The sequence below is a fragment of the Lampris incognitus genome, chromosome 14, assembly GCF_029633865.1.
Source record: "Lampris incognitus isolate fLamInc1 chromosome 14, fLamInc1.hap2, whole genome shotgun sequence".
In the NCBI taxonomy this organism is placed as follows: domain Eukaryota; kingdom Metazoa; phylum Chordata; class Actinopteri; order Lampriformes; family Lampridae; genus Lampris; species Lampris incognitus.
The window spans coordinates 49,141,992-49,155,328 of record NC_079224.1 but is presented as its reverse complement, the minus strand read 5'-3'; the positions used below and the strand labels follow the sequence as shown (position 1 = coordinate 49,155,328).

The 13,337-nt window shown below is 46.6% G+C and overlaps 1 protein-coding gene across 2 annotated transcripts in view; it reads right to left on the bottom strand.

Moving 5' to 3' along the window:
* Window positions 1-13,337, bottom strand: part of tmeff1a (transmembrane protein with EGF-like and two follistatin-like domains 1a) — a 100,217-nt gene that overhangs the window by 53,071 nt on the left and 33,809 nt on the right. For both annotated transcript variants that reach the window (XM_056293213.1, XM_056293214.1), the window contains exon 3: window positions 12,769-12,898. In XM_056293213.1, coding sequence (XP_056149188.1) covers window positions 12,769-12,898 — 130 coding nt within the window. The remainder of the gene's footprint in view (window positions 1-12,768; window positions 12,899-13,337) is intronic.

The window sequence follows — 13,337 nt, the reverse complement described above, 5'->3', positions numbered from 1 at the left end:
CCTGAATCGGGAAGTGGATGGCTGCTGTGAAGATGTTGGCACAGCACTGACACATTAGGAAAGGGGACTGCATAACATAACCCTTGGTGTGGCATTCCTGAATCGGGAAGTGGATGGTTGCTGTGAAGATGTTGGCACAGCACTGACACATTAGGAAAGGGGACTGCACAACATAACCCTTGGTGTGGCATTCCTGAATCGGGAAGTGGATGGCTGCTGTGAAGATGTTGGCACAGCACTGACACATTAGGAAAGGGGACTGCATAACATAACCCTTGGTGTGGCATTCCTGAACTGGGAAGTGGATGGTTGCTGTGAAGATGTTGGCACAGCACTGACACATTAGGAAAGGGGACTGCATAACATAACCCTTGGTGTGGCATTCCTGAACTGGGAAGTGGATGGTTGCTGTGAAGATGTTGGCATGGCACTGACACATTAGGAAAGGGGACTGCATAACATAACCCTTGGTGTGGCATTCCTGAATCGGGAAGTGGATGGTTGCTGTGAAGATGTTGGCACAGCACTGACACATTAGGAAAGGGGACTGCACAACATAACCCTTGGTGTGGCATTCCTGAACTGGGAAGTGGATGGCTGCTGTGAAGATGTTGGCACAGCACTGACACATTAGGAAAGGGGACTGCATAACATAACCCTTGGTGTGGCATTCCTGAACTGGGAAGTGGATGGTTGCTGTGAAGATGTTGGCATGGCACTGACACATTAGGAAAGGGGACTGCATAACATAACCCTTGGTGTGGCATTCCTGAATCGGGAAGTGGATGGCTGCTGTGAAGATGTTGGCACAGCACTGACACATTAGGAAAGGGGACTGCATAACATAACCCTTGGTGTGGCATTCCTGAACTGGGAAGTGGATGGCTGCTGTGAAGATGTTGGCACAGCACTGACACATTAGGAAAGGGGACTGCATAACATAACCCTTGGTGTGGCATTCCTGAACTGGGAAGTGGATGGTTGCTGTGAAGATGTTGGCACAGCACTGACACATTAGGAAAGGGGACTGCATAACATAACCCTTGGTGTGGCATTCCTGAATCGGGAAGTGGATGGCTGCTGTGAAGATGTTGGCACAGCACTGACACATTAGGAAAGGGGACTGCATAACATAACCCTTGGTGTGGCATTCCTGAACTGGGAAGTGGATGGTTGCTGTGAAGATGTTGGCACAGCACTGACACATTAGGAAAGGGGACTGCACAACATAACCCTTGGTGTGGCATTCCTGAATCGGGAAGTGGATGGCCGCTGTGAAGATGTTGGCACAGCACTGACACATTAGGAAAGGGGACTGCACAACATAACCCTTGGTGTGGCATTCCTGAATCGGGAAGTGGATGGCCGCTGTGAAGATGTTGGCACAGCACTGACACATTAGGAAAGGGGACTGCACAACATAACCCTTGGTGTGGCATTCCTGAACTGGGAAGTGGATGGTTGCTGTGAAGATGTTGGCACAGCACTGACACATTAGGAAAGGGGACTGCACAACATAACCCTTGGTGTGGCATTCCTGAACTGGGAAGTGGATGGTTGCTGTGAAGATGTTGGCATGGCACTGACATTAGGAAAGGGGACTGCACAACATAACCCTTGGTGTGGCATTCCTGAACTGGGAAGTGGATGGTTGCTGTGAAGATGCTGGCATGGCACTGTTGCATTAAGAAATGGAAACTGGCTGCTTTATTCAATCCAATTCCATCTCTGGTAACAGGGCTTCCCTAAAAACGTCATGATTGGATGGTTTTTTGAAGTAACAGAGGAGGAATGGTTCAGGAAGGGACATTAATCATGCGGTCAGGGAAGTATTTACTGAAGGTGAAAGCTTTGTTACACTTCAGCTTTAACTCGACATCTCAAAGAAAAAGTCTATTTGGTGGCAAATACTGTGAATACCGGGATATACAAGAAAGAATGCTGCATAACTGCCTGGCACAGGTTTTGAGGAGCCAGCCCCCGATGACCGGGGCTGGCACTTTCCTTCCCCTCAGTGTGCATGGAAGATTTCAGCACTTCTTCAGCACTGATGATAATACTGGTCTCCGAGGCTCTAGTTTCATCCCTAAAAGCTGGATGTTTATTTTTAAAATAATGCTCATCAAAACAGAAGTAAAAATGATTCAGTTCATCATCCCGCACTCCATCAGGTTTGTCGGTTAAAACAGCTTTCTTTCCTTTCCTCTCCATTCCCACTGTTGAGCTGATCCCCTCCCATGCAAAAGGCTGGTTACCCTCGCCAAGATCTCCTGAGGCTGCTCAATAATCCAGGTACGGAACTCACAGAGGGTTGAATCAGCTCATCTGGACCCAGTGTTTACTGACACAAACGTTTCATCATCATCATCTAAGTGACCTCTTCAGTCTCACCTGCCTGCAGGTGTCCCCCCCCTATAAACAATACAGTGACTACAGGTACCCCCACCCTATAAACAATACAGTGACTGCAGGTACCCCACCCTTATAAACAATACAGTGACTGCAGGTACCCCACCCTTATAAACAATACAGTGACTGCAGGTACCCCCACCCTTATAAACAATACAGTGACTGCAGGTACCCCACCCCTATAAACAATACAGTGACTGCAGGTACCCCACCCTTATAAACAATACAGTGACTGCAGGTACCCCACCCTTATAAACAATACAGTGACTGTAGGTACCCCACCCCTATAAACAATACAGTGACTGCAGGTACCCCACCCTTATAAACAATACAGTGACTGCAGGTACCCCCACCCTTATAAACAATACAGTGACTGCAGGTACCCCACCCCTATAAACAATACAGTGACTGCAGGTACCCCACCCTTATAAACAATACAGTGACTGCAGGTACCCCCACCCCTATAAACAATACAGTGACTGCAGGTACCCCACCCTTATAAACAATACAGTGACTGTAGGTACCCCCACCCTTATAAACAATACAGTGACTGTAGGTACCCCACCCTTATAAACAATACAGTGACTGTAGGTACCCCACCCTTATAAACAATACAGTGACTGCAGGTACCCCCACCCTTATAAACAATACAGTGACTGCAGGTACCCCACCCTTATAAACAATACAGTGACTGTAGGTACCCCCACCCCTATAAACAATACAGTGACTGTAGGTACCCCCACCCCTATAAACAATACAGTGACTGCAGGTGCCCCACCCCTATAAACAATACAGTGACTGCAGGTACCCCACCCTTATAAACAATACAGTGACTGCAGGTACCCCACCCCTATAAACAATACAGTGACTGTAGGTACCCCCACCCCTATAAACAATACAGTGACTGTAGGTACCCCACCCTTATTAACACCACAGTGGTATAACCACCCAAACCAAGCACCAGTTTCATATGCAAATTGCCATGACCGTTATGCAGAGTTCCAGTGGCCATGTGTACTGTCCACAGAGGACTGGGGAATAGTTGCATTGTGGTAGCAGCTATTCCCCAGTCCTCTGTTAATAGTTGCAATCACATTGCAAACATTCTCCAATAGGCACAGAGCCAGCTGTTGAATGAATGGGTGAGACAAACAAATTTTACCATCGAGGCTTTGAAAGCCAGACAGGAGCAGATCCAACAGAGACTCACATCGCGTCTAGGTGAGACCAATTTCCAACGTGTGATTGCGTTCACAGCAAAGGCTCATGTTGCACAACATGGAGAGTTGAAAACCAGGCAGCAAAAGAAGTTCGACCAACTCGCTGGCTGCACACCAGAGACATCGGCAGACAACAGACGATACCCTAAATGGCAGACAGAGAGACAGATGCCAGACACGTGCCAACAACGTGGACAAGTGGGTGAAGAATCTGTCTGACAGACAACTCACCCAGGCGGAGAAAGACGTCCTTGATAAAGGGCTGAATTTTGCTGTCACGCTGAGGCAAATCCAGCTAGTGGAGCTGATCACAGCCCCGGACTCGGCGATATGTAACAAAGACATCATGGACCCAAAAGCGGAGCAGCTGCGGATGAAAGCTTCAGCCTGCCTCAGCAGCTCGAAGCCGCGGCTGTCCAACATCAGTAGAGATGAGAGCAATGCACCTACGACTCTCAGTAAGGACAAGAACATCACCGTCCTCCCGGCGGACAGAGGCGGGAGCACTCTACTGTTCAACCAGACACACTATCATGAGACAGTTGTGACGTTACTTAGCTAGCGCCATAAATACTCATGAGCCTCTGAAACCACATCCAGCCAGTGGTCACAAGAAAAAGGTGATAGATCGTCTGAAGCTGTTAGAACAGGACAATGCTATTGACAGAATTTAGTACCACAGATTATACCCAGGGGGCGCTACACCTGGTCTGTATGGTTTACCTAAGATACATAAACAGGATGTGCCATTACGGCCTATTGTTTGTATGATTAACTCAGTGACCTGTAACATCTGTAAGTTTCTGGCATCTGTTCTTAAGCCGTTGGTAGGCAGTAAAGATGGTCAGTTTACACACACACACACACACACACACACACACACACACACACACACACACACACACACACACACACACACACACACAGCACCTTACATACATCACACACTATTGTTGCTGTTTGTTGTTTTGTTGTGGTTCAGTTACAATTGTTGCTGCAGTGTTGAGGAGCCGAAACTCAAGAATTTTACTCTCTTATGCTTTCATAATGAGACGTAACAAATAAAGAATCTTGAATCTTGAATGAACATCACATTGAGAACACTGTGGATTTTGAGGATAAGGTGAGGGACATCATTATGGAGAGGATGAAACGATGGTCTCTGATGATGTTAAGTCTCTCTTCGCGTGTTCCCGTTGGAGCAGAAAGAACATCCTCTGCTGGGCCTTATGATGATTGTGTCTGTGTTGGATGTCCACCTTAGGTCCTGGGAGATTGTGGAACCCAGAAATCTGTAGGTTTTCACCATAGACACCATGCTGTTGAGTATAGTGAGCCCCCCCCCTCACTATACTCAACAGCACGGTGTCTACCCCCCCCCAACACTGCCGGGGGGGGCAGTGTTGGGGGGAGGCTCCTCCTGAAGTCCACTGTCAACTCCACAGTTTTGAACGTGTTCAGTTCCAGGTTGTTATGGTCACACCAGAGGACCAGCTGATCAACTTCCCGTCTATATGCAGACTCGTCACCATCCCGGATAAGGCCAATGGTGGTTGGGTCATCCGCAAACTTCAGGAGTTTAACAGACGGTTACCTGAGGTGCAGTCATTTGTGTAGAGGGAGAAGAGTAGAGGGGAGAGAACATGTCCCTGGGGGGCACCAGTGCTGATTGTCCAGGTGCTGGATGTGATTTTCCCCAGCCTCCCCAGCTGCCTCCTGTCTGTAAGGAAGTTTTTAATCCACCGGCAGATGGGAGCTGGTACAGTGAGTCAGGTGAGTTTGGAGTGGAAGATATCTGGGTCGATGGTGTTGAATGCTGAGCTGAAGTCCACAAACAGGACCCTTGTGTATGTACCTGGGGAGTCGAGGTGTTGGAAGATGTGGTGCAATCCCATGTTGACTGCATCTTCCACTGACCTGTTTGCTTGGTAGGCAAACTACAGAGGTTCGAGCAGGGGGCCTGTGGTTTCCTTCAGGTGGGCCAACACCAGTCTCTCAAAAGATTTCATGACCACAGACATTAGGGCAATGGACCTGTAGTCATATAATCCTGTGATACTGGGTTTCTTGGGGACCAGGATGATAGTAGAGCTCTTGAAGCAGGAGGGGACTTCACACAGCTCCAGTTATCTGTTGAAGATCAGTATGAAAATGGGGGCCAGCTGGTCAGCACAGACTTTAAGACAGGAGGGTGACATGTCATCCAGGCCTGGTGCCTTCCTGGTCCTCTGTCTCTGGAAGAGCTGGTGCATGTCCCCAAAACAGATCCTGAGTGTGGGTGGGGGTTCGGTGGGGAAGGGGGAGGGGCTGGCAGGGAGTGCATTTGGTTGTGTGTTGTGGCCGTAGAGGGTGAGGGGGTGTGAAAGTTTGCTTTTCAAACCTGCAGTAAAACCCATTTAGGTCATCAGCCAGTTGATGGTTCCCTGCAGTGTGGGGAGATGGCTCCTGTAGTTGGTAATGTCTTTTAAACAGCTCCAGATTGATGATGGGTCGTTGGCAGAAAACCTGTTTTTCATGTTTTCAGTTGCACCTTTTTGCCACTCTGATCACCTAAGTGAGTGTATTCCTGGCTTTGTAATACCGGATCCTATATCTCCACCCCTGTAGGCTTGCTCTTTGGCCTGATGAAGCTGTCTGAGTTTTGATGTGAACCAGGGCTTATTGTTGTTGAAGGTACAGAAAGTTTTGGTGGCCACACACATGTCCTCACAAAAGCTGATGTAAGATGTCACAGTGTCAGTAAGTTTGTCCAGGTCTGTATATGCAGCCTCAAAAACACTCCAGTCAGCGCCCTCGAGGCAGGCCTGGAGCTCCAGTTTTGACTCATTGGTCCATCTCATTGGTCCATCTCCTCAGGTGTTGCAGGTTTTAGTTTCTGCCTGTAGGTTGGGATAAGATGAATCAGACAGTGATCAGAGAGTCTCAGGGCTGCAAGGGGGACTGAGCGATAGGTGTCCCTTAATATTGCGTAGCAATGTTCCAGTGTTTTTGTCCCTGGTGGGACATTTAACAAGCTGTCTGTATTTTGGCAGTTCATGGCTGAGGTTTGTTCTGTTAAAATCCCCAAGGATAATGAGCAGGGAGTCTGGATATTTGCACTCCATGTTTGTAATTTGATCAGCAGGTGTTTTAACACCTCTTTAACACAGGCCTGGTGTGGGATATAGACACTGATCAGAAAACATGATGAAAATTCCCGCAGTGAATAGAATGGTTCACAGTTAATGAAAAGGGAGGGCTGCATGATTTCTTCAACACTGTGCCATCCATACACCAACCCTCCCTTATATAGAAGCATATGCTGCCACCCCAGTTTTTCCCCCAATACCTCTGTATCAGAGGCGTTGGAACTGCGGCAGATGAAGTGTACTGTCCGTGATGTGCTCACTAAGCCAGGTTTCAGTGAGACACAGGGTGACAGATCTGGAAAAGTCCAAGTTTTTTCCATTTAGGAGTAGCAGTTCATCCCTGAATATACTGAATATGGAGCTGCCAGGGAAAAGGAGAAGAGGAAGGCCAAAGAGGAGGTTTATGGATGTGGTGAGAGAGGACATGCAGGTGGCTAGTGTGACAGAGGATGCAGAGGACAGGAAGAGATGGAAATGGATGATCCGCTGTGGCGCCCCCTAACGGGAGCAGCCGAAAGTAATAGTAGTAGTAGTAGCAGTTCATCCATCTTGTTGGCCAGAGAGAGAGTGGACATTTGCCAGGTGGATTAAAGGGAGTGCAGTTCTGTCACAGTTTAATGAGCGCTCCAGCTTGCTTAGCCCTTCGGTGTCATCATCGTAGTCCAAACAGGACTGTACCGATCAAGACCTCGGTAAGACTTTCATTAAAATATTCAATTAAAGTCATTAAAAAAGTCTGTTGAGTTTGTCCAGTGGACAGCTGGAGACTTAAAAGTTCTGCCCTGCTTCATGCGATCAGTGAGTGGGCGCCGGATACTAAACAAATAAACAAAAACAGAGAAAGTACAAGATAGGGCAGAGCCGAGGCCACTGTCGAAGGCACCATCTTGATGATTTCATGCTGTAAGCTATTGACTCTGCTGAAACTGCCTCATAATCTGTACTGAAATTGAAACTGCCTCATGAACTGCACAGAGGAAGAGCTGTGACGGCATTGTCAGAAAACCTGAAGGTTGCTTGCCATGACAAAATCATCATAGCCAGAAATGTCATCATTAAGTCTTCTAGTTTTTCTGAAGACTGATCACTCCCATGTCCCTCTCCATCTTGTATGTTAAGACAGGCTTCACTCTGCTCCTCTGCAAGGCTTTCCTCCTCTTCATTCTCCTCAGCCACATACTCATCCTATGTAAATGTAAAGTACAGATTTAAGCACATGGATATGTCCATTTGAGAGTGAAAAGACTATCATACCTGCAGCTTCCCTGTCAAACCACTATACTCAGCACACGAGTCTGTCCATTCAAAGACTGTCATACCTGCAGTTTCACTCTGGTTTACAGTGCATTACAAACAGCTCGCTTTAGTGCAATGAATGTGATCATTTATTCCCTCTTTTTACCCGTTAAAAAGTATTTTCTAGGAAATTCACTCGGGGGCTTTTAGAATTATATGTAATTCAACTGTTTATTACAGAATTGCTTTCATAGTTCCTTAAAAGAAATGTAAACTGTACACCGAGTGTGAAGCTGATGTTAAAAATGATGTGGCTGTGTAGGCATGTATGTAACTTTTTACTCTAATGTTCCAAGGTCGTTTACTGCTTACCAAAAAACAGGGGATGTTTGCTTCTTCATCTTGCACTGAATCTGAATGGCTGGAGTCAAGGAAAAGATGAATGCTTTGGTCATCTGCTGTTTCATCTGGGAAACATTCAACCCGGAGAAGATGCATTAGTGATGCATTAAATTTCTGTATTCATAACATCAGTACCACACAAAACTGGGTATGTGTATGTTTAAAACGAATTACTACAGTAACCATAACAGTGACAAGGAACCAAATTCTCAATTAGCCAATATACATTCATTTCAGTGTTTATTTTGTTATTTTTGGGCTGCTATGATGCTTTTGAGTGAGACATATACCTCCCCCTGTGTCTATTGATTGAACATTGCCAGAATATACGCTGAAGAAGGGCGTCTTGCCTGAAACGTCCATGTGGCAACATTATAAATTGGAGTGCTGTCCGAGTCTTTTCTTTGATAATTCTAAATCTGTCCCATATCTGCTGCTGTTTGGGTCTTAAGTTATGATTCAAGTTTAGGTTCTGGTGCTAAAAATTATTTTAATCATAATATTATTATCAATATAATAATCATATGATCATGATGGTAACATTAAATTATGCTGCTTACCGTTGTCTGAATTATCAGTCAGTGGATGCATTCAGTTTCTTCAGTCTCTCCTACTGAGTTCTCTTCCAGATCTTCAAAAATGGCTGGTATGATCTTGACTGGGGGACAGCAGGTCCTGTACAGTATCTGATCTAGCCTGTTTGGATGTTCCTTCCCGAACTCCATTTCTGATGTTCCTTCCCGAACTCCATTTCTGATATAATGTCTTTTATGCTCATAATACTGTGTATTAACCCGGCCACTGAGAATGCACAAGCCAGTGCATTTTTAGTGCCGGATCCATGCCCAGATAAATGGGGAGGGTTGCATCAGGAAGGGCATCTGCTGTAAAACCTTTGCCAAATTAAATACGCGGATCATAAATCAGATTTCCATACCACATCGGTCGATACCAACAACAGCCACCGGTATTGTTGGCCAGCAGGGTGCCGGTGGAAACTATACTACTGTTGGGCTAAGGAGGAGAGGGGGAAGGCGTGTCCAGAAGCAGCGAGAGAGGAGGAAGGGTAGGAGTGTAGAGGTGAGAGTCAGAACTTTGAATGTTGGCACTATGACTGGTAAAGGGAGAGAGCTGGCTGAGATGATGGAGAGAAGGTTGGTAGATATACTGTGTGCGCAAGAGACCAGGTGGAAGGGGAGGAAGGCCAGGAGCATCGGAAGTGGGTTCAAACTCTTCTACCATGGTGTGAATGGGAGGAGAAATGGGGTAGGGGTATTTCTGAAGGAAGAGTATATCAAGAGTGTGCTGGAGGTGAAGAGAGTGTCAGACAGAGTGATAAGTATGAAGCTGGAACTCGAAGGTCTATTGCTGAATGTTATCAGCGCATATGCCCCGCAAGTTGGGTGTGAGATGGAAGAGAAAGAAGAATTCTGGAGTGAGTTGGATGACTTGGTGGAGAGTGTACATGTTGGTGAAGGGCTATGTTGGTGAAGGGAACAGAGGTGATGAGGAGGTGATGGGTAGGTATGGTGTCAAGGAGAGGAATGTGGAAGGACAGATGGTGGTGGACTTTGTGAAAAGGATGGAAATGTCTGTGGTGAATACATATTTCAAGAAGAGGTAAGAACAAAGGGTGACGTACAAGAGTGGAGGAAAGTGCACACAGGTGGACTATATCTTATGTAGAAGGCGCAATCTGAAAGAGATTGGAGACTGCAAGGTGGTGACAGGAGAGAACGTAGCTAGGCAGCATCGGATGGCGGTCTGTAGGATGACTTTGGAGACCAAGAAGAGGAAGAGAGTGAAGGCAGAGCCGAAGATCAAATGGTGGAAGTTGAAGAAGGAAGACTGTTGTGTGGAGTTCAGGCAGGAGTTAAGACAGGCACTGGGTGGTAGTGAAGAGTTGCCAGATGGCTGGACAACCACTGCAGAAATAGTGAGGGAGACAGCTAGGAAGGTACTTGGTGTGTCTTCAGGACAGAGGAAGGAAGACAAGGAGACTTGGTGGTGGAATGAGGAAGTACAGCAAAGTATACAGAGGAAGAGGATGGTAAAGAAGAAGTGGGATAGTCAGAGAGATGAAGAAAGTAGACAGGAGTACAAGGAGACACAGCGTAAAGTGAAGAGAGATGTGGCAAAGGAAAAAGTGTATGGTGAGTTGTATGACAGGTTAGACACTAAGGAAGGAGAAAAGGACTTGTACCGATTGGCTAGACAGAGGGAGCGAGCTGGGAAGGATGTGAGGCAAGTTAGGGTGATGAAGGAGAGAGATAGAAACTTGCTGACAAGCGAGGAGAGTGTGCTGAGAAGGTGGAAGGAGTACTTTGAGGGGCTGATGAATGAAGAAAATGAGAGAGAGAGAAGGTTGGATGATGTAGGGATAGTGAATCAGGAAGTGCAGTGGATTAGCAAGGAGGAAGTGAGGGCAGCTATGAAGAGGATGAAGAGTGGAAAGGCAGTTGGTCTTGATGACATACCTGTGGAGGCATGGAGGTATTTAGGAGAGATGGCAGTGGAGGTTTTAACTAGATTGTTTAACACAATCCTGGAAAGTGAGAGGATGCCTGAAGAGTGGAGAAGGAGCATACTGGTACCGATTTTCAAGAACAAGGCTGATGTGCAGAACTGCAGCAACTACAGAGGTATAAAGTTGATCAGCCACAGCATGAAGATATGGGAAAGAGTAATAGAAGCTAGGTTAAGAGGAGGAGAGGTGATGATCAGCAGCAGCAGTATGGTTTCATGCCATGAAAGAGCACCACAGATGTGATGTTTGCTTTGAGAATGTTGATGGAGAAGTATAGAGAAGGACAGAAAGAGTTGCATTGTGTCTTTGCGGATTTGGAGAAAGCATACGACAGGGTGCCAACAGAAGATATGAGACCATCTCCCTACCCTGCTACATATACACCCAAGCTCTCCTCTCCTAAATGTGTGAATCACAATAATCTAATAATCTTTCCTACCACTGGTGGTGGTGAAATGTGCAACAAAGTATCTATAAACTACAGAACCAAACATCTGATGTTGTCAAAAGTGCAGCCACATATCGTCCAAAGTGTTGATCTTCAAAATTGTCAACTAGTAACTCAAGGCGTCTAACGCCAATTAATCTTTCACCTATTGGTAGCTCCAAAGCTCTGCCTGCTACTGATCGCTTCCACAAGATGTTTCAATGTGGTTTCATAAATATCAGATCACTGTCTACCAAAGCCTTACTAATAAATGATGTGATTCTTGAACATAGTTGTGATATGATTGGGTTATGTGAAACATGGCTGAAACCAAATGTTTTCCTTCCCTTAAATGAAGCTTCCCCACCTGACTATACTTATGCCCATGTAGCTCAGGTACATAAACAAGGCGGGGGGGGGGGTGTTGCCTTAATATATAAATCTATTTTCAATCTGACTTCTAGACTTGAATCTAAATTCCAGTCTTTTGAGGCTCTTGTTCTTGGTCCATCTCCCTCAGCCATGAATAGACTTGACTCAGTCCAAATTGTGATACTTTATCGGCCTCCTGGCTGTTACTCGTTATTTCTTGAAGAATTTGGAGAATTTGTCTCAGGCTGTGTCTGTGGGTGGGAAGCTGGATGTGGATATGTGTCCTGGTCACTGCACTAGCGCCTCCTCTGGTCGGTCACCTGTTGGGGAGGGGGGCTGGGGGGATTAGCGTGATCCTCCCATGTGGTACGTCCCCCTGGCAAAACTCACTGTCAGGTGAAAAGAAGCGGCTGGTGACTCCACATGTATGGGAGGAGACACGTGGTAGTCTGCAGCCCTCCCCGGATCAGCACAGGGGGTGGAGCAGAGACCGGGACGGCTCAGAAGAGTGGGGTAATTGGACGGGTACAACTGGGGAGAAAAAGGGGGAAAAAATCCACAACAATTTTTTTTTTGGGGGGGGGGGGACCACACACTTCATGACCCATTCAGAACAAGTCCACAACCCACTTTTGGGTCGCGACCCACCAGTTGAAAAATACTGATTTAGAGGATCTGAAGACAATATTTGAGCCTTTTTTAACTACCTGCTTAAACAGCTGTGTATATTTCAGAAGTTTCACTTCACCGCCCAGTGACTGCTGGGATAGGCTCCAGCATCCCAGCGACCCTGAGGAAGGGTAACCGGGTTGGATAATGAATGAATGAATGAATGAATGAATGAATCTTCACTGTTTGAAAGAAATGACACGCTTGTATAAAATGACTGATAGCACAAAGATAAAAGAAATTACTTTTAGAGAGCTAGAAGGTGACTACGTCTCTGAATGACACTTACAACACATTCACAGGCTGGATCCTCTGGATTTAATAGATGCTGAATGATGAACTTGAGGAAATGAATCTGTGCTCTGGGATAACACTCACCGGCAGAGCAGGGCCCGTCAGAAACACGAGAGATCGGCCGCTGCTGTTTGCAGGAGGCCTGCCGTCGGTAGCATTCGTTCTGGTAGGTGTCTCCATTGGAGCTGCACACAGGGATGTAGCTTTTATGGCACTATAAGGCAAACAAAAGTTTATTTAACAAGGCAGTTAACCCACTGGAAGTTTTAAATGACGGTCCAAATAGTAAAACACCTCCTGATTCTCATCATTACTGCTAAATATCATCAAGGTTGTGACACCAACGCTTGTGATAACCAGAGAGCTAATTAGCGAGCTGTCTGTCTTTCATCTGTCCCTCTTTCTTACTCAGCTTACTACGTAGAGATCTTCTGAGACCGCGTGCACATCCTATACAAAACCCACAGTTCGGGCATTGGCGTGCCGCTGCTACCAGCAGCAGCAGAAGTGGGGCCAGAAGACGCTGACGGTGGTAGCCGTCCAGACCGTCAGCAACAAGGAGAGGTTGCTCCTGTTGACCACGCAGCAACTGAGGCAGCAACAGGAGGCAGACATTGTCCTTGCACTGGTGAAGGGCTGGCTAGAGACAGGGT